At 39.3% G+C, this 25,346-nt stretch overlaps 1 protein-coding gene across 2 annotated transcripts; it reads left to right on the top strand.

Moving 5' to 3' along the window:
• The first annotated feature begins 6,109 nt into the window (after positions 1 to 6,109).
• Positions 6,110 to 19,629, top strand: CCNL1 (cyclin L1). Of its 2 annotated transcripts, XM_007447837.1 has the most exons (11): positions 6,110 to 7,369; positions 7,662 to 7,736; positions 8,243 to 8,352; positions 13,933 to 14,053; positions 15,297 to 15,361; positions 17,074 to 17,173; positions 17,295 to 17,399; positions 17,496 to 17,637; positions 17,875 to 17,986; positions 18,097 to 18,195; positions 18,837 to 19,629. In XM_007447837.1, exons 1-11 carry the CDS (start codon positions 7,064 to 7,066, stop codon positions 19,183 to 19,185), a joined length of 1,584 nt encoding a protein of 527 aa, XP_007447899.1. In that variant the 5' UTR covers positions 6,110 to 7,063; the 3' UTR covers positions 19,186 to 19,629. The 2 variants fall into 2 exon arrangements, with proteins under 2 accessions (XP_007447899.1, XP_007447900.1); XM_007447838.1 differs by lacking the exons at positions 17,074 to 17,173; positions 17,295 to 17,399; positions 17,496 to 17,637; ... (1 more) ...; positions 18,097 to 18,195; positions 18,837 to 19,629 and adding an exon at positions 15,600 to 15,624 and having other exon boundaries at positions 7,064 to 7,369.
• Positions 19,630 to 25,346: the final 5,717 nt, after the last annotated feature.

Below are 25,346 nucleotides of genomic sequence, written 5' to 3'. Positions count from 1 at the left end.
TATCAGCATCACTTGGGAGTTTTTTTGGAAATGGGGCTCTCAGTCTCCACCCAGGTAATTTGTATACATCTTAAAGTTTGAGAAGCACTTCTTAAAGAATATCAGGAAATGGCAACTCTCACTGCACTGGTTTTCTATAACTGCTGTTTAAAATTACAACAAATTTAGTGACTTAAAGCAACACAAATTTATATTATCTTACAGTTCTGCAAGTTAGAAGCCCTAAATCAGTTTTAATGGGCCAAAACCCAGGTGTTGGCAGGGTCACACTCCTTTGATGTGGTCTGTTTGGGAGTCATGCCAATAAGCTCTTCTTACTCTTGAACTGCTGACTAAAACTAAGAGTGGTTGGCCAATTTTTGACATGAAGTACCATAAAGAATAAATCCATCCAAGGACCAGCTTGACTGGATTATTTGCAATCAGCAGATATTTATTGAGTAGCTGTTTGCAGCCTCATCTTTGGACCTTAATTTCCTTGCTTGAATAAAAGAGATGAGAGTAGATACTAACTTTAATCTAGCTCCAAAAGCAAACCTGTGGTTTTGTTAGCTTTACAGTTCAGTTTGTCAAATTGGCACTGGCCTTAACTCTTGGTCACACATGCCCAGTTTCTGGAAACACCTCCAAAAACTGTCTCAGCTTTGGTCCATACTCAGTCACCAAACGACTTCACTATATTGTTTCTGTGAGCTCCTGTCCCCCCATTGCAACTCTCCGGGTATAGCAATTCCAACAGGCCTTCTGTTCTGCAGTCCAGGCCTATACAGAACAGAGGTTGTGGGCTATTTAAGTAGCCCACTGTGAGGACACAGAATAGAGCAGAAATGGAAACATGGCTGATCTGCTACAAAGTGCTGCAAAAATGACAGGATAGGGCTTCCCTGGTGGTGCAGTAGTTGAGAGTCCGCCTGCTGATGCAGGGGACACGGGTTCGTGCCCCGGTCCGGGAAGATCCCACATGCCGCAGAGCGGCTGGGCCCGTGAGCCATGGCCGCTGAGCCTGCGCATCTGGAGCCTGTGCTCTGCAACAGGAGAGGCCACAGCAGTGAGAGGCCTGCGTACCGCAAAAAATTTTTTAAAAATGACAGGATAAATTGGGACCTGTAGCTCTTCGTTAGGGAGAGAGGGCTGTGGTGATAGGACAGGCACTTGAAGATGGAACTGACTTCTGGGTGGAAAGGAGAAGGCAAGGCCAGGTTGCCTGTGGAAGGCCCTCGGAGAAAAACACGCAGTTCAGTCCACAAGTTCTGATTATGTAGCTACCATATACACAGTGTCTATCAGGTTCTGTAGAGAAGGCAAATAAATGCAAAAATGGTCCTATTTTTAAGGAGTCAATGAATTCACCCATGAACTAATCAAGTCACAACAATGCATGATAGTATGGAATCGTGTCAAAATATATACTAAAGGTCATAAATGCTAGGTCTTGGTTCAAGTTGAGACATAGAGGGGAAAAGGTCAGGTGGTAATGGGATATGGAAATGAGTGACAAGGTAAGTTAAGATTGTGGAAAGCCTCAATTGCCGAAAGGTGTTTCATCTCTATCTTTTATCTTCAGCATTTTTTTTTTGAGGAAGTGGAAGAAGTAAACTGATATATCAAGAGCAATTTAGAGATGTCCCAGGATGAACAAGGGATGGGAGAGACTGTAGGCAAGAAGACCATTTAGAAAGCTACTGTGATGGTCCAGGCATGAGATAACAGCAGATATAGTAGAATAGAACAGGCAGATTCAAGAACAATTCCCTTCTTTGAAGGAAGGAACAACAGGACTTAGTGACTAAAATACAATAAAGAAGAAATAACCAAAGATGAGTCTGAGGTTCAAGATGTCTGGATGACCAGAGTCAAAGAATTTTAGACCTGCAAGGGGTCCAATTGGACTCCCTCACTTGAAGAAATGAGAAAACGGTGGTTAAGTGTCAGAACTAGTTCTCTGCAGAGCCAGCAGCAGAATGCCCAGGCCAGTGCTATTATAAGATTTACCAAGCAGTATATGCCCAAGTGTTAATTACATATAAATCATGTTCAGTCCCAACCACTGGACCACCAGGGAATCCCCCAGAATGACTATTTCTAATGATGAGAGAAACCAGACCAGAATGCATTGTCATATTAACTGCCACAGGACTAAATGAAAAAGTCATGTAACTACATGAATAAAGTCATGTGTAAAGTCAGATAGTCTCTGATTTCTGCCATAAATAGAAACTTGATGAGCAACTTCTTAAGGTTCTAAGTGATCCCTGTTGACATTAACCGTAATGACTTACACCTTCTCTGACTGCTTTTTGCACTTACTAGTCACCTTGACATTTGTCTGTGTGTGTACTATTCCCTTTATTAAGAGTGTACCTCCATCTAGGTGGGGGACTTACATTTCATTTGTCCTTAGCCTAAATTACACTGTTGTGTTATTAAATTCTGCTGGTCTAACCAATTGCTGAAGAAATTAATGAAATTATGCCAATTGTAATTTTAGGATTAAAGAACCTGAATGTTTAAATATTAATGAAAAACATGCTCCCCTGAGAGGCTGCAGAGACTAGTGGAATGAGAACTGATTTAAGTATCAGGAATATGATTCTTCAGTAGCCCCCAGGTCACAGATAATTCCATTTTTCTCTTCAGTCATCATCTGAAGCCTGCAGGTCTTGGTAAGTAAAAATGCAACTTTAATTATCATTGATTTCCTTTTAGACATGGGTGAACTCAGGGTATACTAGTACTAGGACCTCTGTCTGTTGAGAAAGAATATACAAAATATATTGTAGACTTACCATTCTATTTTTATTTCGAATGACAACTCAGTCATTTACCTTCTTTTTAAAAAAATTTATTTTATTGAAGTGTAGTTGATTTACAATGTGTTAATTTCTGCTGCACAGCAAAGTGATTCAATTATACATATATATATTTTTCATATTCATTTACCTTATTAATGGAACAGTCTCACTTGTCTGAACTCATTGCTACTAAAGCTTTTATGCAATTAAAACATATGCTTTACCCCTCCCAATTCTGGATCCTTTATAACTCTGAATAGGTCTTAGTCTTTCCACATTTTAATGTTGATGTTTTGGAAGTAGGTACATGGAAAAGCAACTTTCTTCAGAACAACTCAGAAATAATGTAACAACCTTTTCAAACCATGATTTTTCTGGAATTTGACTCTTAAAAGGATAGTCAAAAGCTTTTTTCAATTCCAGACCTTAGACAGCCTTGTGGAGCAGAGCCACTAGACCCATTACTTTCCATCTTCTGGATTAATCATGATTTTTTTTTTTAAGTTGAAATTATAAGTAGCAATAACATCACAGTTTAATGAGTTAATGCTAAGCATATAAAACATCGGCCCACTTCCTCTACCACCATTGTTGAGCCTGAAGGGAGGAACAGTGAAAATAGTCGTGTCTATTGGATATAATTTGGGGTACAGTCAGAAGGGAATGGGAAATGGGCACAAAGTTGTGGAATAGTTTGGGTGGTTCTGCACTCCTGGAAATGATTGCCAGACACAGGAGGTGTGGGGAACAGGGAGGTCCACTGGGAAAAGATATCAGGAGTAGAGCAAGTAACCCCTCCTTCTCCCAGAACTTCTCACTCCTATGCTTGTGAACTTTTTTAGATTAATCATAGACCTAGAGATTTTTTAAAAATTATAAAATATATCAAGACATCACCAAATCAGCCTACTGGAGAGGCATGGTGGGAGACCCTCTAAATATTAGAAAAATGTTCCATTAAGAAATTAAAAATAAATTATATTACTCTTAAGTCATTACAAATATAGGTGGTGATTTCACTGAAACTCAATGTTTCAATGAAGCATATCACCAATTAGGTTTTTTTTCCCCCTTTTTATTTTGAAATAATAGCAGCTTTCCCCACTGATACTTTCTTACACAACCATACTAGATGACCAGAAGTAGGAAAATAGCATATCATCAATTTTTAAAGATTTCAAAGTTTGTTAAAGCATTTTAAATCCCTGCTGAATACTGGAGAAGGAAGTTTCCCTGGAAGCAGCCCAGTCAGAAAGGTGAACATGACATGCAGAGAGGTCAGGTATCTCTATTGGAGCAATGTTTCTCAATCCTGGCTGAACATTCCAATATCTGGAGGATGGGCGAAATTCAACCACTGGCTGGGCCCACCCCAAATCAATAAAATCAACCCCTACAAGTAAGACTCAGGCATCAGTATGTTTTTAAAAGCTCCTCTGGGGAATTCCCTGGCAGTCCGGTGGTTAGGACTCTGTTCAACCCCTGGTCAGGGAACTAAGATCCCACAAGCCACCGTGGCTCAACCAAAAATAAATAAAAGCTCCTCTGAAGATCCTTATGTGCAGCCAGAGTTCAGAAATACTGATGTAAGGTTGATTTAATGCTTTTTTAAAAATGAGGTTTTTGAATTTTTTTTTTTTTTTGGCTGCATCGGGTCTTAGCAGTGGCACACGGGATCTTCGTTGTGGCATGCGGGATCTTTCGTTGTGGCGCGCAGGCTTCTCTCTAGCTGTGGCACACAAGCTTCAGAGCGTGAAGGCTCACAGGCTCCGTAGTTACCGCTTGGGCTCTAGTGCGCACGGGCTTAGTTGCCCTGCAGCACGTGGGATCTTAGTTCCTCACCCGCGTCCCCTGCATTGGAAGGCAGATTCTTAACCAGTGGACCACCAGGGAAGTCCCTTGAATATGTTTTGCTTTAGTGACATCACTGACAAATATTTCAATGTATTCAAGCTCCCTTTGTTCTATAGATCCAGGCTTCAATTTTCTATAATTAAACTAAGTCTTAAAACTGAGCTATATAATAGAAAGGCAATGGGACTTCTCATCCCTGGACCTCTCCAAGGTTCAGGCAAGGGACAAAAAATGGCTGGAGTAAATCAAGATCTACTCCTTTTCCTCCCACTCTAGCTTCTAGTAGTCTGGATCAGTATCATTGTTTTTACTTCAATTTTGAGGAAATTTGGAGAACTGCTAATATCACAGAGGGAAAAATATGTATACAAAGGAGATTTTATTTCTCCCATACTACCTAATTGGAGTAACCACGCAGGAATACATAGACCCCAGGCATAATCAAATTACCTCTGTAAAATCTCGCCCTAAGACTATTTTTGGAAACTAGGGATTTTCCAGATTAGCGAAAGCTGTGACGTTGTCACTGGCTCAGGCCTGAGTTTCGCAAGCGAACCTGCTAAAGCAGCTGCCCTCCCAGTCAATACGAAGCCTTCGCCTTAGTTCGAAACCCCTGTGAACCACACGCTCATCGGGGAGGTTTTTGTTTTTTGGGCCGAAGTAGTTCACATTCCTGTTTTCTAAAAATACTGTAAAGCACCCTTCTCCAGATTCCTTGCGGGTCACTTTAAATTACAAGTTCGTCCATACACGACATCGGAGTAGCCACTTCCACCCGCCAATGTGGGCGAAGGTCGACCCTTTGTGCTCGCCGAAACTGCGCCACCTAAATGCGAAAAGTTAGGAGAGGAAGAGAGACGGGAGCACTTTTTTTTTTTTTTTGGCTGCATCGGGTCTTAGCAGTGGCACACGGGATCTTCGTTGTGGCATGCGGGATCTTTCGTTGTGGCGCGCAGGCTTCTCTCTAGCTGTGGCACACAAGCTTCAGAGCGTGAAGGCTCACAGGCTCCGTAGTTACCGCTTGGGCTCTAGTGCGCACGGGCTTAGTTGCCCTGCAGCACGTGGGATCTTAGTTCCTCACCCGCGTCCCCTGCATTGGAAGGCAGATTCTTAACCAGTGGACCACCAGGGAAGTCCCTTGAATATGTTTTGCTTTAGTGACATCACTGACAAATATTTCAATGTATTCAAGCTCCCTTTGTTCTATAGATCCAGGCTTCAATTTTCTATAATTAAACTAAGTCTTAAAACTGAGCTATATAATAGAAAGGCAATGGGACTTCTCATCCCTGGACCTCTCCAAGGTTCAGGCAAGGGACAAAAAATGGCTGGAGTAAATCAAGATCTACTCCTTTTCCTCCCACTCTAGCTTCTAGTAGTCTGGATCAGTATCATTGTTTTTACTTCAATTTTGAGGAAATTTGGAGAACTGCTAATATCACAGAGGGAAAAATATGTATACAAAGGAGATTTTATTTCTCCCATACTACCTAATTGGAGTAACCACGCAGGAATACATAGACCCCAGGCATAATCAAATTACCTCTGTAAAATCTCGCCCTAAGACTATTTTTGGAAACTAGGGATTTTCCAGATTAGCGAAAGCTGTGACGTTGTCACTGGCTCAGGCCTGAGTTTCGCAAGCGAACCTGCTAAAGCAGCTGCCCTCCCAGTCAATACGAAGCCTTCGCCTTAGTTCGAAACCCCTGTGAACCACACGCTCATCGGGGAGGTTTTTGTTTTTTGGGCCGAAGTAGTTCACATTCCTGTTTTCTAAAAATACTGTAAAGCACCCTTCTCCAGATTCCTTGCGGGTCACTTTAAATTACAAGTTCGTCCATACACGACATCGGAGTAGCCACTTCCACCCGCCAATGTGGGCGAAGGTCGACCCTTTGTGCTCGCCGAAACTGCGCCACCTAAATGCGAAAAGTTAGGAGAGGAAGAGAGACGGGAGCACAGGGACGCACGTTCTAGACAAGCTGTCAACGCGCAGGGGTTACAGTAAATTTTGCAGACTCGAACTTGGGGATAAGGTATCTTGTAAAGCTATTTTGTTAGCCTCCTTTATTATACTTGTGGTTTAAAATATTACAAACGAGGCGGCTTGGGCTTGTTTTAGGAAATAGATCACCTCCTCTACCACTCTGGAGGCCCAGCGGAGAGGGAACCCAGGTCACCCGAGCGTCCCGCCGCTCCCGGGCCAGCGCAGGATTGAGGCGCGGCGGGCGGAATCGAGGCCTGAAGGGACTAGTTGGCGCACGCCGGAGGGGCGTGGTGACGTCAGGGCGGAAGCGCACGCTGCGTGAAGCGGCCCAGAACCCGGCGGTCACGGGAATATCCGTCGCGCCGAGGACGCTGGTTAGTCTCACTCCGGGTTCCGGCTGCGTTGGGCGTGCGTGCAGCTCGCTGAGACCATGGCGTCCGGGCCTCACCCTACCGCGACCGCTGCCGCCGCCGCCGCCTCGTCTGCCGCCCCGAGCGCGGGCGGCTCCAGCTCCGGCACGACGACCACGACGACGACCACGACGGGAGGGATCCTAATCGGCGACCGCCTGTACTCGGAAGTTTCGCTCACCATCGACCACTCGCTGATTCCGGAGGAGCGGCTCTCGCCCACCCCGTCCATGCAGGACGGGCTCGACCTGCCCAGTGAGACGGACTTGCGCATCCTGGGCTGCGAGCTCATCCAGGCCGCTGGCATTCTCCTTCGGCTGCCGCAGGTCAGTGCTCCGGCCCCGGGCCGACCTGCTGCGCCTCCCTCTCCGTTGTGTCCCGGTACCGCCAGGTCCCGGCCGGGTTGGGGGTGTTCCCTTGGGGCTCTCTAGCCGCGGGTCGCAGCCGGGGCCCGGGCGTGTCGAGAGCGGGAGGGCGCCGGGCGACGAGAGGACGGGGACGGGAGCTGTTCGCAGCCGGGAGGGGGAGGGGAGCGAGCGGCGGCGGCACAAAATGGCGGCGGCGCCTGGTGCGGGCCCGCCTGACCCCTGCGCTTCCGTTCTTCTCTCTTGTCTGCAGGTGGCGATGGCAACGGGGCAGGTGTTGTTTCATCGTTTTTTCTATTCCAAATCTTTCGTCAAGCACAGTTTCGAGGTAAGCAGAGCGGGGGCGGGTGAAAGGGGATTTTTTTTCATCCGGAAATGGGAAGGAGGGCGGAGGTGGTGTCAGCAGCCAATTTTTCCAGAAAGGGAGTGGTTAGTTTCAGGCCTTTGTACCTAGCTCTCACCCACCGGGAAGTAGGGACTTTAGGAAAGTGTTTTAGAACCAGAAGATGGATCCTGAGCCCAGGTGCCCTGTTATCAAGAATTAGAATTTTCAACCAAATGCAAAATTTCTGTGAGATTGAACTTGGCTCTGGATTCACAATTAAGGGGAATTAAGCGATAAGAAGAAAGCATTACGCTAGCATAGTTGGTAAGCCTATGTCTTAGAAATGTCAACTGCGATTTCATTTCACCAAAGGTCCTAAAGTTCTCAGCTGTGTCCTAAAGTTTTTTCAACAGGATAAGTTCCTTAGACTTTGAGAGGGGCACTTTTTTCTAGCAGTACTCTGTAGTGCCATAATCTCACAACTTTTTATTGGCTCGTGGTTCTTTCAGATTGTTGCCATGGCATGTATTAATCTTGCATCAAAAATCGAAGAAGCACCTAGAAGAATAAGAGATGTGATTAATGTATTTCACCATCTACGCCAGTTAAGAGGAAAAAGGTAAGATTGGCATTATTGAACACAGATCTCTTGATACTACTGTGCTGTGCACCAATCATCAGATCAAAACATTCTTTCCTCTCAAGTTAAAACCGATGCAAGGGAAAACTGACTTTAATTTAGGTGTTAAAATTCACATAGGAACACGCTGATACTTAATTTGAAAAATCACAATTAACCAGTTATCTAAAGTTTGTAGAGGCAGTTGCGTTTACGGACAATCCTAACAGTGCTGTGAAGCCAGTCCTGTGGTTTAAGATTAAACAAGAAAGGGAATACGTTTGACTCAAGTGTGATTGTATTCTGTAAGTTATTTTTCCCCTCCCTTCTCTGGAAGACTGAAGGCTGGAAGTGTAAACACTGCAGTTCAAGTTAATACTGTGGCAAAATTTTGTGTAGATTGTTTTTCCACCGGGAAGTCCCAGTTAATTCCTTACCAATTGAGGTTGGCTTTTGTTAGAATACTTCTCAACATTGAACTACGATATATCCTATAATACCGGATCTGAAAGGACTGCAGGATGATAAAGTTTGGAGTCAAAGGGATTAAACAGGTATTTTGTTTTGGTCAGGTGACAGTCTCAGTAAGTGGGTTACATTTAGATAAGGCTCATTTATCTGATGTTGTAAGAAAATAGAGACCAAAATAGTGTTGTCTTTTAGGTGTTGTGGATACCTGCTAACACTTTATGTGTTTGTGTGAGGCAGTACCAAAAAGTTTTAGTTGCAGTGTTGTCTATAGATGATCTGTAGTATATGCTACAAAAGAATATACTTGGTGTAGGTTAGTTCTTGTGTTCACTTCTTAAGAAATTGTTGTGATGTTAGATAAACTTGTACTGAGTTTGAAAGGAAGTTATAGAAGGATTTTAAGTCGTTTTGGGGTTGGGTAACCGGTTAGTACCCAATTAGTATCTTACGTGAGTGGTCTTTTTGCTGAGTCTGTAAGTTGGCAGTAATGGAATTATTCAGAGACAAGCCAGTAGTAACCTTAAAATCTGAAACATTGCTACCCAGATAGTTTTCACAGCATTTTTCAGTTTTCTACATTCTTTATTCTGCCATCTTTTCTCATTAACCATAACCATTTCCAGGGATAGACTAATTTTTTTAGTTTTCATTTAAAAATATCTTTTAGCTTCTTAGGAATCCCTGAAAATTGGGAAGTTTTCAAATTGGTATTTAGCATGGTCTGAGCTAAAACTTATATTTAGATCTAGGTGATTTTTCAGGGTGTTTAAACAAAATGACACTAATAAAAAGGTTTTGTATCTTTTGTCAAAGGATTCTGTGTTTGCTTAAAGGAAATAGTTTTGTTAGTATTTGGACCATTGAGCTTACTGTTATCATTTAGTATTATCTATTTTGAAATTTTTCTTCGAATAGTCTTCCTTGATTTCAGAGTAGGTCCTCTTAACTATAAAAACCTTGGAATTTAAAACATCTCACCTGATTTGACTGTTGTGTCCGATGTAACTGTGGTTTGTTTTTTTTTCCCTTTTCTTTCCATCATTATTGCAGAGAAATTGATTGTGTCTCAATCTTAGAAGTCTGATTGTAGCATGAAATTTAAAAGGAGTTGTTAATTGCATGGAAGTCTTTTTTTTTTTTAAGGCAGGATGTAAAAGTGTTCTATGCATATTACAAGTTTACTCAGACAGGTAGCTTGTATATGTTATTAACTTCAACTCTTTTTTCCCTTGCAACCGACTATACAGCGACCAGCTACATTTACCAAAGCCTGGGTGATGTGGAGTGGTACATAGCGATGAAGCTGTCGTCATGGCAACAGTGAGTGAAGTATCGAAAATCCCCAAGGAGAAGCCAGTGCTCTGAGAATAGGTCACTGGAATCGGGGACTAACAGGTTGGCCACTGGTGAACCATTTAGAAAAACTCCTGTTTCTTGTTATAAGCGTTTGTCTTTGCTGTCCAAGTTATTAGAATGATAGTTTAGCAATTTTTTGCATAGGTTAACGTTATTAGAAAGTACTATCAATATTACACTTTAGTTAGGTAAAGTATATATCAGTTTGTCTTACTGGTGCTATTTATTTTAATTTAGTTTATGAATAGCTTTAAATTGAAGTGTGACCTTGGTAATAACAGAGGCATCATATTTGTAGACTTTAGATCACTGTATTTAAGTCCTGACTACATATTAGAATCACCAGAGGAGCTTTTAGAAAGAACTAATGCCCATGCCCCATCCTGGATTTTTTTTTTTTTTTCTATCTTCAGTTTTTTGTAGTTTGAGAATGGTTTTTTAAGCTCAGAATAAATGGCTGAATTTAAAAACGTAAGATTGCTTTTTTGTTTCAGTAGTTTCCAATTATAATTTGCTTTTGAGATGTAGCATACTCCCAGCAAATTAAGAGTTTTATGTAGTTTTAAGGCACCTACCTTCATACTATAAGGCTTCTCTAAAAGAAGACAGATATTCGAAGCCTGGTGCAACCCACTCATTGGTGAATATGGTGTGGTATTTTCAACATGCATATAGATCATAGATTAGAGTTGGAAGGGAAGAGATCTTGTCATTTAGTCCAGTCTTCCTCTGCATTTTATTTTGGTGGCTCGAAAACTTTTTTTAAACACTGCCAAAGAAAGAACGTTCTTTTGAGGTAGGAATTACAAATTTCTGTAGGTTGAGTAGCAGTCTGCCTTCTTGAAAACTGATCTCGTTTAAGTACAGTCTCTTAAAGACCTTGTTCTTCATTTTCTTGGTCCTTTGTACCACGTGAGTGAGACAAACCATATTTGTTTGGATCTGCTCCTAAATTTGTTGTTGTGGTTGTATTTCAAGATCATGCTGAAGGAAAAATAGCTATTCTGAGAGACCAGATAATAAACGTCAAATGACCAGGACCCAGAATTTCATACTAAGACTAAAATTTGAAAGTTGTTCTTTTCATATAAATTAATCTGAAAAATTTAAAAGCGGAGGAGGTAGGTAGAGTTAGGTTTGGGTATTTTTTGATCATGAAAATTGTTTTCTGAACAGATGGTTTCTTTTAAAAAGATTTTAAAATGTTACCTCTTCAAACTTTTATTGGAAAGGAAAGTTTACCTAATTGGGGAGGAAGAAATTCTAGTAAGCCTTAATTCAATTTGATGTACTTGTTACCACGTAAGGTACTAATTGATGCTTTAAAGAAACCATTTGCTTAGGCAGTCTGAATCTTATTACTGCTGTTATATGGGGACACATTTTTCTACTTCGGATACAAAATAGTCTTTGTAAGTAGTGTAAATTATATATTCATTGAGCCTTCTTTGATTTGTGAGGTAAAACCAGTTCTGAACAAAAAGAAGATTATACACCTACAAAGTTAACTTTGAAGACTACAGGTAGTAGTAGGCCTAAGCAATAAGCTGCGTACTTAGCGGAATTATAGTAGATACTAGTTTGGTTTGCTTAATTGGTTTAATGTTGGGGATTTTGACACAGAAAAATGGGAAAGTAAAGATTGTGGCAGAATGGATGGGAAGTAATTCGTGTAAGCAGAATTAACGATTAAACCTGATTTGGGACTAATAGCCATAATTCAAATGTTTAGTTGGTTGATTGCAAGGAAATGAATTTTAACAGAATTTGAAATCAACTCTTAAAGCAAGTTAGTAAGAGGTATAATGAATTTGTTCAACATAAGTGGGAAAAAATGAGACAAAACTGCTTTTGTAATAATTTTATAAGGATTCTAATGGTGCAGTTTACTGTTTGAGTTGTACATTAAGGGTTAAGGTGATGCGCAACTATTAACACCAGAGGTATTCTGTCTCCTAATGAATGCCCGATGAAGGGGCCATCAGGTTAAAGAGTCCATCGGTTAAAGAGTCTTAAGTAGCTTTGACTTTTTTTCCAAATTTTCTGTTTTAACATCTGAAAAATCATAAACCTTAAGATCTTTGGAATATGTTTTCATATATACATTGTTATCATTTGAGTTAAATTTGATTTTTTTCCCAAAGAACAATGAACTTGTAGCCTATTTGTCCTGATAAAAATGGGTTCATTATTATGTTTTTATGTTAGAAATCAGCTCCCTCCCCAATTGGTGGCCGCATTTCTCACACCTTTCAAAGCTGTAAGAAGAACTGAATTGAGTGAAGGCCATTTTAAATGTTGTTAACATGCTGTTTTCTATCTTGTCAGCTTTGCCAACTTTTGTCTTATATCCAACTTGATAAAAATCGTATAGGATAGAATAATTAAAAATAGTCTAAGCATTCCAGTTTTATAATTTGAAATAGGAGAAAGAATGGAAAATAAATATGGTAGCTGATTGTTTTTACTCTGGTAGCATATCACTACAGGGTAAGGTAGCTTATTTCAGATTGTTTTCTGATCTTCAAATGGATATCTAGGTTTTTGGCTAACATGGGCTTAAATTTTTCTGGATTTGGTGTGCATGGTAAAATGAGTTATAAAGTGGGGGCAGTGTTCAGAATGACTGTCTTTTTAAAATGTTGTGTTCTGCCCAGAGCAAAAACTCATGAATCTTTTGGCTGAAAATGAATTGAGTATGGGGAAAAGTATTTAATTGTTCTACCCAGGTACATACCTTATCAGGGTCTTAATAAAAACGTATTTTTTGTTGGTTGGATCTAAGAATGTCTCAAATGAAGGACATTGGGACATTTTATAGGCTTTAAAGTGAAAGTCTAAGTCCTGACTGACTTCTCATTAAGAAACTAGTTTTCAATTTTAAGGCTTAAAGATGTTTTAACTGAAAGCATTTTTTCCCAAAGCATTGAACCACTGATATATATCGCCTTTTGCATCGTAACTTTTGAAGCTATCATAATTTAGTCTGGCACAGAGACCTTGAGTACTCTTCTAGTTTCTTCATTATGGTTGGTCTTCCCATCTCTTTTGCCATTGCATACTAAAGTTAGTACCTAATAATGACAACTCTGACCAAATTTTGGCCTGGTTTTTATTGATCACTTCGAATTTTAAATCTGACTTTTAAAACATTTCTTTGGTAGTTGAGCTGAATCTATAGTTTCCAGATTATTTTCTTTAACAGAGATTCTTAGATCAGTTTATTTAAACAAATTGCCCATTTAGAGGAATCTGAATTAGCTACCCACCGTTTTATCCCCTAATTTTAATTTTGGCGTTAAACTAGCCAAGATTTGATATTTTATAAAATGAGTGAAATCACTATAATCTTATGAGGTCTTTATAGTACGTATTTTCAAGAGCACATTAGTTTTGGTCCTGGAGTCTATGGAGACTAACGAGGTTTGTGGAAATAAATCAGGCTGTCTATCACCTAATATATATACCTAAAGTATCTGGATGAAAAAAATCAACAAGGATGTATCTAAGAGCATTAGAGTGAATTTTTTTCATTGCAGGGTTTTGTTAGTAAACTAGGAACTGAGTCTAGAAAGTATATATTTAATTAGTATAACTTGGACAGCACAAGATTAATGCTTTTAACTTGTTTGCAGGAGTTTAAAAAGCTGGTTTCTGTTGCCAATAGTTGGTTGGAAGGGAAAATGGAGATGCCACAAATAAAATTTTTTGGATGTGCAAAACAGTTTTGATTTTATTTCTTACAAACTATAGGACTCCAAGCCCCCTGATCCTTGATCAGAACTACATTAACACCAAAAATCAAGTTATCAAGGCAGAGAGGAGGGTGCTAAAGGAGTTGGGATTTTGTGTTCATGTCAAGCATCCCCATAAGGTGAGTTGTAGAACACAGAAATAACATTCGTAAGTATTAGGGATTTTCTTAAAATTCTATTTTACATGAATTTATATTTGAGAGTTGGTTGTAAAAGGCAACTTTTTGGATATTGATATTTCTCAGTAAAATGGGAGTTGAAAAGACTTGGGTTCAAATCTTTACTCTTTATTTTGTTCTTTTTGCTTCTGAGGTAACCCAGTTTCCATACCTAGAAAACGGAGACTTTTAGATATTAGCCAAGGAATAAATAATACGTGTATCTGCAGAAGTATCTGACAGTATGCTACCCTGTGGCATGGTGAAATGCTGAGTGTGGCTGCTCACTTTTAGCATTATTGAATGTTCTTAGGTTTCTCCAGTGTCTCTTGGCTTCCATATGCTCAACATAAGCTGTAGCACAATGGTTAAGAGAACAGGTGCTCTGGGGGCAGGACCATCTGCACATAGAAACTTGTTTCTGCCATTAGCTGTGTGACCTAGGCAGATATGTTTCTCAGATTCCACATCTCTAAAATTGTAAAATGCGAGTGATGATAATACAGGTCCAGAAAGATCAGAACTGAGGTAAACTCATTTATATGAGTTTTTTAATTTATCACACTTTAGTGTGATAAGCTTCACTGTAGAAATATTAGTGTTTGATTACTTATCCACTCTGAGTTGTGCATACATAATATGTATCATACCCATTGTGTAACTTTAAAAACATAGTAGTCTCTAGGTTTTGTTTTGTTTTGTTTTTTTGCGGTACGTGGGCTTCTCACTGTTGTGGCCTCTCCTGTTGCGGAGCACAGGCTCAGTGGCCATGGCTCACAGGCCCAGCCGCTCCACGGCATGTGGGATCTTCCCGGACCGGGGCATGAACCCGTGTCCCCTGCATCGGAAGGCGGACTCTCAACCACTGCACCACCAGGGAAGCCCTTCTAGGGTTTTTGTACCTTGGGAAATTAAATGAAATAATCAGTTCCTGTCACATGAAACTTAGATACTGTTCTTAACTGATTTAACTTCCTTTTTTTTTCCTGCACAATTTTGGAACATTACGTCTCTGTATGAACTCTAGTAGCATAATAACCTACATTGACTCTCGGGTACATTTTAGTTGGTCTGTATTATTTATACAGTTTATAGAAGAATTAAAACTTGCACCTAACATTTTCAGTTACTTATGTTCATTGAACTCTGTACTCTGAAAGAACCACCAGTATGCTAAACTGAGTTTTTTTCCCTTGTCCTTCAGATCATTGTTATGTATTTACAAGTCTTAGAATGTGAACGTAATCAAACCCTGGTTCAAACTGCCTGGTAAGTTGCTTTTTTACATTTCTTTCCTAGCCAGGAAAACAGAAGCAGAAATAAAGTAAGTTTCATTTTCCCTTTCCAAAATAATGAGATGAGTTTGTTTTGGTGCTTTTTGTTTTTTTGTTTTTTAATGAAAAGGTAAATAATGCTTATTTCTGCTTCCTGTTTTCTTGGCTTGACTAATTACTTTTAATGGAGAACTCAATTTAACTTTGTTCTTTTTTCTACTCTTTAATTAAAGGGTAGTCCATGATGGTAAGTCATAGAACTCTGCCCTCTGCACTTCAGCCCATGACCTCAGGATGGCCTGATTGGCTGCCCTGCTCTCCAGCCAATCCAGTGCAAGCTCTCATCCGAGATTCACTGAAGTGGTCCATATCCATCTGGCAGCATCTTCTAGTTCTGTCGGGGTGTCAAAAGGATTTGTATATTTGCTTCTAGAAGTAACTCTTCAACATGCCTATGTATTTAATGTATACCTGTAACTATCAAAATGAATAGTTCATTTTTGATAGATTTGTTGTCCAGCCATTATGAATTAAATGATTTTTGTTAGGAGTTTGACTAGATTTCTATTTTTTTTTTTGGTATGTATAGCATGAATTCTACCAAAGGAGACGGCAGCTTAAAGTGGGCACCATTACCATACTTGAATTCATAGCTGCTGGGCTATTGGAGGCAATAGTAATAGAAGGAAGAAGTACTTATTTTTAAGAGATGTTAATATTAACATAGCACTTTAGAACTTTGTGTGATTTGCAGTGCTGACTTATTTAAAGTTAAAACAAGGAGTTCGTGGTTCAGCCACAACTACTGTCTTAAGACTGTTGATGATGTGCAGTACTTAAGTGATGTAATTCTTATGTTCTGGACTTACGACTGCCATGCTTTTTGGGCTCAATAAATATTAGTAATACTAGAAAAGTCTCATTACTTTTATAAAATGCATGACATTTTTTAATATATGTTTTATAAAACAGATTTTTAGCAGTTTTCATGGGTAAGGAATTTTAAGAAATAGTCTTTTAGTTAACCTTTTGAACTATTTGTAAAATTTCTTCAATACTTTAGGAATTTTGTGGGGAGGGTTCATTAATATAAAAGTCCAGTAATTTATTAACTGAAGTAGTTACTGCTTTTATTTATACTTAGTCACAAAAAGGTATGTAAACAAGGCTGTTGTATGTGTTTTTTGCTCTTCACTTCCCAACCCAGGTTTTCTGAAGTAGCGTACTTAGCTTTCTTAATATAATTTGGTGAGTGCTTACTGAAAATGCCTTTTTTACCCCTCTCACAGTATTGAGTTTTTGAAAGAACTTGATTGACACTGCTTTTCATTGTGGATAAAGGAGAGAGATGGTCAGTAATTAATGGCTTGAAGTATTGTTGGAGTGGTTTATTTCTGAAACTAGTCATGTCAGAACTGACTTTCATTGCTTTTCATAGAAATGTTTTTAAAAATCTTTACGTTCTATTTGGAATAATAAGGAATTATTTTAAAGGACTTTGCTTATATATAGGAGACATGAAGAATGATTCTAGTGTTAAATTCTTATCTCTTACTGATTTTTGAGTTAAGAATTGTTATATGCTAGAATATTGAAGATAAAAATGAGAAGAAAAAAGAATAAAGTAGATTGAGTCTCCAATTTTATGTAAGCTTCAGAAGAACTGGTTTATTTACATACAAAGCTTATGGTTGAAATATTTTTCAGGAATTATATGAATGACAGTCTTCGAACCAATGTATTTGTTCGATTTCAACCAGAGACTATAGCATGTGCTTGCATCTACCTTGCAGCTAGAGCTCTTCAGGTAGGTTATATATATAGCCTGATATATTCTATAGTCCTGTAGAGTAAATCACAAGAAGTATCAGTTCTCCTAATAAAAACAGTGAAAATTTCATGTAAACTATTCTATTTTTATGGTTTAGATTCCATTGCCAACTCGTCCCCATTGGTTTCTCCTTTTTGGTACTACCGAAGAGGAGATCCAGGAAATCTGCATAGAAACGCTCAGGCTTTATACCAGAAAAAAGGTAATTCTGTTTACTTATGTTTGTGTTAATATTTTGTCGGTGCTAAGAATCTAAACTTCTGTAAAAGAGAAATACTAACTGCACTTTCTTCAACAGCCAAACTATGAATTGCTGGAAAAAGAAGTAGAGAAAAGAAAAGTGGCCTTACAAGAAGCCAAATTAAAAGCAAAGGGATTGAATCCTGATGGAACTCCAGCCCTTTCAACCCTTGGTGGATTCTCTCCAGCCTCTAAACCATGTAAGATTAATTCAGGATTGAAATGACTTGAGTACTGAAGATATATGGTTATTAGAAAGCCTTAGTACTTAACAGTTGCATAGAAACAAAGATGTTAAGAAGCTATTACTGTTTTCTCTCGTGACAGCCAACTGAGGACTGATACTTGGATGGTATTTGGAGTCACATTTAGAAACAAAATTGGCCCTCTGTAAAATCTAGTAGTTAACATGCCTTATTATGTTTTTTTTTTAACAGCATCACCAAGAGAAGTAAAAGCTGAAGAGAAGTCACCGATCTCCGTTAATGTGAAGACAGTCAAAAAAGAACCTGAGGATAGACAACAGGCTTCCAAAAGCCCTTATAATGGGTGAGTATACTTGAGTTAGAAAAATGGCCTGAGGAATCTTTTTATGTTTGATTTCTAACATACTTAGTATGCAACTAAAATATTGTGTGGGTTTTTTTTTTTTTTTAAAGTGTAAGAAAAGACAGCAAGAGAAGTAGAAATAGCAGAAGTGCAAGTCGGTCAAGGTCAAGAACACGATCACGTTCTAGATCACATACTCCAAGAAGACAGTAAGTAAATACTCTCTTAGGGAAAGCAGTCTTAGTTGGAGTAAAGGTTCTGGCTTTTTTAAAAAAATTGCACATAGACTGTTTTCAAAATTAGGCTAGATTTTTTAGTCTTTTAATATGGTAAATTGTGAGAAATGAGTTTGGAAATACGCTCTGTAGGCATGTGGCTTTTTTGTTTTGTGGTGGTGTATGTATGGCATCCTATTCTGTTTTTGTCCACGTTTCTGAAGTGTAGGGCCTGGCTGACCACTTAATAATTAATAACCAATAATCAGGACAATCATAGCCAAAGAATCTTCACTAATTAGCTTTATAATTAGATGGCTAGCTACTTGTGGCTCTTCAGTGATTCTTTTGAGCGTGTGGGAGATAATTCAATAAATAGCTATCTAGGGGCCTAAAAATTAATTACTCTCCTCCTTGGAATATAGACATCCAGTAAATTTGTTCAAGATTTGTCTAATACGTGAACAGGCTAGAGAGGTAGCGAGGGGTGGGGAAATACAATAAAAGTCTTCAGTCTGGCCTGTTACTGACACCATTCGTTAGTTTTGTTTTGAACCTGCTATGCTAAGCACCACCAAAACTAATCTGTTCCCAGTAGAAACTGAATCTAAACCTCAAATTTTTATTATTCTAAGTTATAATAATAGGCGGAGTCGATCTGGAACATACAGCTCGAGATCAAGAAGCAGGTCCCGCAGTCACAGTGAAAGCCCAAGAAGACATCATAATCATGGTTCTCCTCACCTTAAAGCCAAGCATACCAGAGATGATTTAAAAAGTTCAAATAGACATGGTCATAAAAGGAAAAAGTCTCGTTCTCGATCTCAGAGCAAGTCTCGGGATCACTCAGACGCTGTCAAGAAACACAGGCATGAAAGGGGACACCATAGGGACAGGCGTGAAAGATCTCGCTCCTTTGAGAGGTCTCATAAAGGCAAGCACCATGGTGGCAGTCGCTCAGGACATGGCAGGCACAGGCGCTGAATTTCTTCCTTTGAGCCTTCATCAACTTCTGATTTTGGCTATCTGCAGTGTGATGTATGGACTCATAATTGAAACAAAAGCAAACTGATTAGGATTTGATTTCTTAAAATTCTCTAGGTCTCTAGAAACACTGAGGACATTTTCTTTTGAAAAGAACTTTTTTTGTTTGTGTTTTTTTTTTGCACATAAAATGCCCTAGCAGTATCTTAATTGAAAACCATGGTCAGGTTCAATTGTAATTATTATACTTGTGTATTGTTTATTGCTATAAGAACTGGAGCGTGAATTCTGTAAAAATGTATCTTATTTTTATACAGATGAAACTGCAGACACTGTTCTATTTAAGTGGTTATTTGTTTAAATGATGGTGAATACTTTCTTAACACTGGTTCGTCTGCATGTGTAAAGATTTTTACAAGGAAATAAAATACAAATCTTGTTTTTCTAAACTGCTTCATACATCTTATTTAAATAAATTATTAAAAAGAGAAAAATTTTAATAGTAAAATGGCTGTACTGATTTTCTGACAGACCTGTTCTTTCTTCCATTACATAAAGTTGGAGATTATTAAAATGTAATTCTTACCTGCATTGGGAGCTATCATAGAAATCTCTGTATATATGGAAAAAGCAAATGGATGTGGCCCAACAATGTTACATTAAATGTTTAGTTGTAGCATGAAACTAAGTCAAAACTTGATTTGCACATAAATGGCACCATAAGGTTATTTTAAGTGGGGTTTAAGTACTATTGCAAGGGTGAGCAAACCAGAACTTTCAACATGACAGCAAATTAGAGACAACTACTGAGCATTAACATTTTTCTTGAGGTATTTAATGACGCTTTTTATCTAAGCTAGGAGAGCTAAGTGATAAGGTGAGCCGCCCACCCCCCTGGGCTGGCTGTTAAAGTCAAGTCTGACCACAAAGAAGAAGAGCCAGAAGTCATAGCCAAAGAATATTTTTAGAATTATTCACATGGAGAGTTATTTCCCCAATATTTTGGAAGTCAATTTAGAGATTGTAAAGGCCATAATAAATAAAATATTGCTTTATAGTTAAAATTTTCCATTAAAATTTTCACCCATCTTGATTGCTTACCTTGTCCACTAGACTTAGCTCCAAATGACTTGTTGCCGTTTCAAAAAATCAAATACACCCACAAAGAGATGAAGATTTACTGCCACTAAGGATGTTTAAAAAGAATAGTTACAGCTTCTGAAGAGGATTCCAAAGATATCCGAACACATTTCAGCAGTGGCGGGCATTGGGGCTGGAAAAAGTAGAAAGCCTCACAGGGAGACAAGATTCACTTGGATATAGAAATGTCGGGTATGATACTTAATCAGTTACATTTCTGACTATAAAAACTAACTAACATGGCCTAGTATGAATGAGCAACTTCTGGAAGGATAAACGGTTCATTTAGAGTGTTCTTTCTACATGTGCTTTTATGATAAAATTGCTGAACCGTAACAGTATTTGTGCAGAGCTTAAACTGCCTCTAAATAGCAAAGTTTCTTTACAAGACTGGCATGAAGAAAAGCACAGGCAAATGTCAAGGCCCTGTTTAACAAATTAATCCTGAATTCTTAACAGTGTAGAAATTTTTACCTACCCTATCCTTGTTTGGAAATAGTACGCGGGTGAAGGGGTTTTGTGAAGATGGAAGGTATGGAGGATACATCTGCATGTGAGGTGAGGGTTGCATGTTAGACGTTGCTTTGGGATGATAACTTTTCCTTGTGTCCTAATTTTTGTCCTGTGCTGTTAGTGAATCAGTTTTCTAGGTTGTCAAGAGCTTGACAACCTTATGCTGCTGTACCCAAATTGAAAAACTTAATTTTCAGACTTTTATTAGGGGAAAGTCGGGTACCCACCTCTTGGCTCCAAAAGTAACGATCAATTCTAGGTCAGGCAACGTTGTTTATACCTCACCAACTCACCATTCCACCTCCCACCGTTACTTGGAAGAAAATCCCAGACAAATGATTTCATCACGTATTTCAGTCCAAAAGGTAAGGGCTTTTTAAATGTCCATAATATTTTTATTATACTTAAAGTAACAGTATGTCTAACTTAGTATTCAGATTTCCCTGTCTCTAATTTTTTATAATTGGTTTGTTCAAATAAGGTCTATATTTGGTTTAAATCACAGATTGTCCATCTTTTTTTTTCCTTGAAATTTAAAGAAATTGGGTCATTTGTCTTGGAATTTTCCATATTCTGGGTTGGCTGATTGTAACCCTATGGTGTCCCTGAACACATTTTTCTGTTCCTTGTAGATCTCAAGGCTTGGTAACTTTAATTTTTTTTACTGAAGTTCAGAAGTCTGGGAACCCAGGCTAAACGTACTAAATTGCGGCCTCATCCACCAGGTATCTCACCAAGTTCCTGATGTTAATACATTACTGCTTGTACCTCAACAGCCTTGTATGTATGCGCCCCATTTGTGTCTGTCCGCTCACCTTTGTTTTCCACTGCAGCTGTAAATCTACAAATAAGATGTTTAGTATTCATCCTAATGATTCTTAATACAAGCCCTTTCTTGGGGAAAGTCGAGTACCCACCTCTTGGCTCCAAAAGTAATGATCAATTCTAGGTCCAGCCTTGATCCCCTCGTGTCCCTTAGAGTAGCCACTCCTGTGGCTGGAAGACACAGCTTGACTTTGTAACCGTTTGAATTTTGTCCATTTCTGGAATAAAAGGAACATGGGCTTCCATGTCAGCTCTGCATTCAAGTCATTCCTCTACTAAGGTGATGTGGCAAGTTATTTAACCTCTTGTCTGCAAACTGGCCCTTACCTCCCAGCATTGTGCACAGTATGTGTGTTAGACATAAGGGGGTTCTATTTTTACCCCTGCAATCCAAACAATTCATGTTAGAAAGCACCCAACTACTTAGAGAAGTTTGAATTCTATGTTTCCTATAAACACAGTTCAAAATACAGCTGTTTCAGAATGCTGCCTCACTGAGATTAGCCCTGAATCTGAACAGCACAAGATTTTAATAATTAAAGCATGAAATAAACACCATCCTCCTTGATTCCAGCTGTCCTCTTGACCCTTCTGCTTTTGCCACCTCTGCTCAGGATAATTCTAACTCAGGAAATTCCTATGCTGCCTGGTTCTGTGTCATCAAATTCCTCTCCTATATCAACTATCATCTCAATAGTAGGTGTAGTAGCATTTCTATCTGTACGTCTCTGCCACAGTCCTTCAAACAGTAGTGAATGATGTATTGGAAACGTTAATCCCATGTTGTTCTAATACATAAAACTTGCAGTGGTTTCTCATTTCACTCTACAAACCCCTGACTCCAGCTGTATGTGATCTGACCCCTGCCAGCCTCTTCCATCAACCAACCTCTCCTCCTCATCCTCAAATGTGCACATCTATTCCTGGTCCTTCCCACTTGCTGTCCTCCCTGCTCGGGATGCTTTTCTTCCATATCTTGTGTGATAGGCTTCATCATTCAGGTCCCCTCTCCAGAAATAAGCCCCTCTTGACAACCCCCATCAACGTTCTATTCCTTGCTAACATTAACTTCTTCATAATGCTTGCCACTATCTGAAATTACCTTATTTTACTTTATCATTGACTCTCTTATTAGAATATAAGCTTTAAGAGAGCAGCAGAAATGTGATTTATTCATTACTGTACGGCCCTTACCTAATCCTACAACAGTGCCTGGCCTGTACTAGGATATGCAATAAATAATGAGGAATGAATGAATTTCACATACACTAATTTGCTGAATGAGGCTTTTAAGCCCTCATCTTTCAAGTTTGAGTGCATGTTCTTATTCCAGCTGCCCTTCAGTGAATGTGTATATTCCTTTTACCAGGTTCTAGGGTCCTGGAGCTCACAGGCAAAAGGGGGCAGATAAACTACAGCCCAGGGGTAGCCAATTGGTGGGCCATGGGCCGAATCTTAGCTTGCCACAGGTATTTGGTTTGTGCAATGTTTGTTTTAGTGAACTAGCTGCTAACATTCTTTAATTGGAAATACATAAAAACCTAGACCTCCAACTTTTTTATAAAAATTAGAATACATGAGATCTACAATCCCTCAAGGCAACAATTGACTAGCACCAAGCAGCCCTCCGGTTGGGGTGTGCACACTACAGTGTGTTATAGTTCTGTCTACTCCCTCTTAATTGCAACAGCGAAGCAGGTGTTAGTTTGCATTTATCACTGTGTGGACGGTGGTATCTTTCTTGGATCCTACGCCTTTTGCTCACTGATGTTACATGCCTGAACGTTGCAGTAGACCCCTGACATCTTGAAAGATATCCAAGACCTATATGAATCCCCACATCTGTGAATGTGGCATTGTTTGTATAGGCTCCTGGGTCAGTTGAAAATCAGATTGTTTACTTTGCCCAACATCTCTCCACTAGTTACCTGCAGTATAATGTGGTTTACCTTTTCAAACTGGAATTCCTCACTCGAGCAGCTGTTTCATTGCTGGAGCACTTAGAGAAAAATTCCACAAGTGGATTGTTCCTGGTTTTACATGGAGCATATGACACATCAGATCTTTGAACAGAGCACAAGGCACATCATAACACTAAGCCACCCTGAGGTTTAGTATTCCACCCTAAATTACAAAACTAATTTTCCGCTCAAAATATATTCTTTTCTTGGGCTTTTTCAAATAAACCAAGTTTCATTCATTGGACAATATCACACACACACGTATGTATATACACATATATATGGGGGGTGGTATAGTTGATGTATATTAATTTCAGGTGTACAACATAGTGATTAACAATTTTTAAAGGTTACGTTCCATTTGTAGTTATAAAATATTGGTTGTATTCCCTGTGTTGTACAATATATCCTTGTAGCTTATTTATTTTATACATAATAGTTGGTACTTCTTAATCCCCTACCCATCTTGCCTCTTCCCCCTTCCCTCTCCCCACTGGTAACCACTAGTTTATTCTCTACATCTGTGAGGCTTTTTTGTTATACTCACTAGTTTTATTTTTTAGATTCCACATGTAAGTGATATACAGTATTTGTCTTCCTCTGTCTGACTTATTTCACTTAGCATAATACCCTCCAAATCCATCCATGTTGTTGTAAATGGCAAGATTTCACTCTTTTTATGGCTGAGGAGTATTCCTGTGTGTGTGTGTGTGTGTGTGTTTGTGTGTGTATCACATCTTCTTTAGCCATTCATCTGTTGATGGGCACATGTTGCTTCCATGTCTTGGCTATTGTAAATAATGCTGCTGTGAACACTGGGGTGCATATATCTTTTCGAATTAATGTTTTCATTTTCTTCAGATACATGCCCAGGAGTGGAATTGCTGGATCATGTGGTAGTCCTATTTTCAGGTTTTGAGGAACCTCTATAATGTTTTCTACAGTGGCTGCACCAATTTCCATTCCTACCAATACTGTACAAGGGTTCCCTTTTCTCCACACCCTCCTCAGCATTTATTTGTGGTCTTTTTGTTGTAGCAGACGACATTTTATACACGATTGAAAGTGAGAGTCAGCGAACTTGAAAACAGTCAAATTGCAAACGTCAAGTTTCTACTGTAATTGCATATACACCTGATGATAGCTTTCATGATAGGTTTCTACCTAGAGAAATAAGGGTAGCGAAAGTCTTGATGTTCAGGTATGTGGCAGATAACCTGCATATAATTAACACCTGCTTGCAGGATACTTGCTATATGGGTGGAGACAAATAAGTTTTTTAAAAGCCAAGTAACATCCAGAGTAATCCTGAGTATATTTTAGGTCCAAGCAAGCAGTACGCTGAGGGCTGAGTTCAAGAAGGAAGAGGGACCGCTGTGGCCTAGGCGCCTTGGAAAGTTCATAGAGAATAGGGAGCATGGGCTGGGCCTAGGATGGGAAGGATTTAAAAGCATAAGAAAGAAGAGGCAGTGTAACCTTGAGGCAAGATTCGAGTTATAGACTCAGGGCAGCTTGGAGTGTGCCCCGAGAGGGCACACTAGGCTTGTTTGCTCTGACAGGAGGGCCTCATTCAGGGCATAGTGAACTAACGTTGGAGCAGAAATGGTGAGGCTTATGGAGTCAGACTGCCTGGGGTCTGCTGTCTAATTTTGCACATACTACTTAACCCCTCTAAGCTTCCATTTCCCAGCTGTGAAGTAGTCATTGAACCTGCTATATTCA

The sequence above is a fragment of the Lipotes vexillifer genome, unplaced genomic scaffold, assembly GCF_000442215.2.
Source record: "Lipotes vexillifer unplaced genomic scaffold, Lipotes_vexillifer_v1.1 scaffold1207, whole genome shotgun sequence".
In the NCBI taxonomy this organism is placed as follows: Eukaryota; Metazoa; Chordata; class Mammalia; order Artiodactyla; family Lipotidae; genus Lipotes; species Lipotes vexillifer.
Note: the sequence above shows the minus strand (reverse complement) of the source record. Positions and strands in the feature narration are given on the sequence as shown.

Coding starts and splice junctions, on each gene's coding strand:
- CCNL1 (XM_007447837.1), top strand. CDS start 7,064: ATGGCGTCCGGGCCTCACCCTACCGCGACCGCTGCCGCCGCCGCCGCC. Junction 8,353..13,932: donor CGCCAGTTAAGAGGAAAAAG/GTAAGATTGGCA, acceptor TACAAACTATAG/GACTCCAAGCCCCCTGATCC. Junction 17,400..17,495: donor GGCTTTATACCAGAAAAAAG/GTAATTCTGTTT, acceptor TTTCTTCAACAG/CCAAACTATGAATTGCTGGA.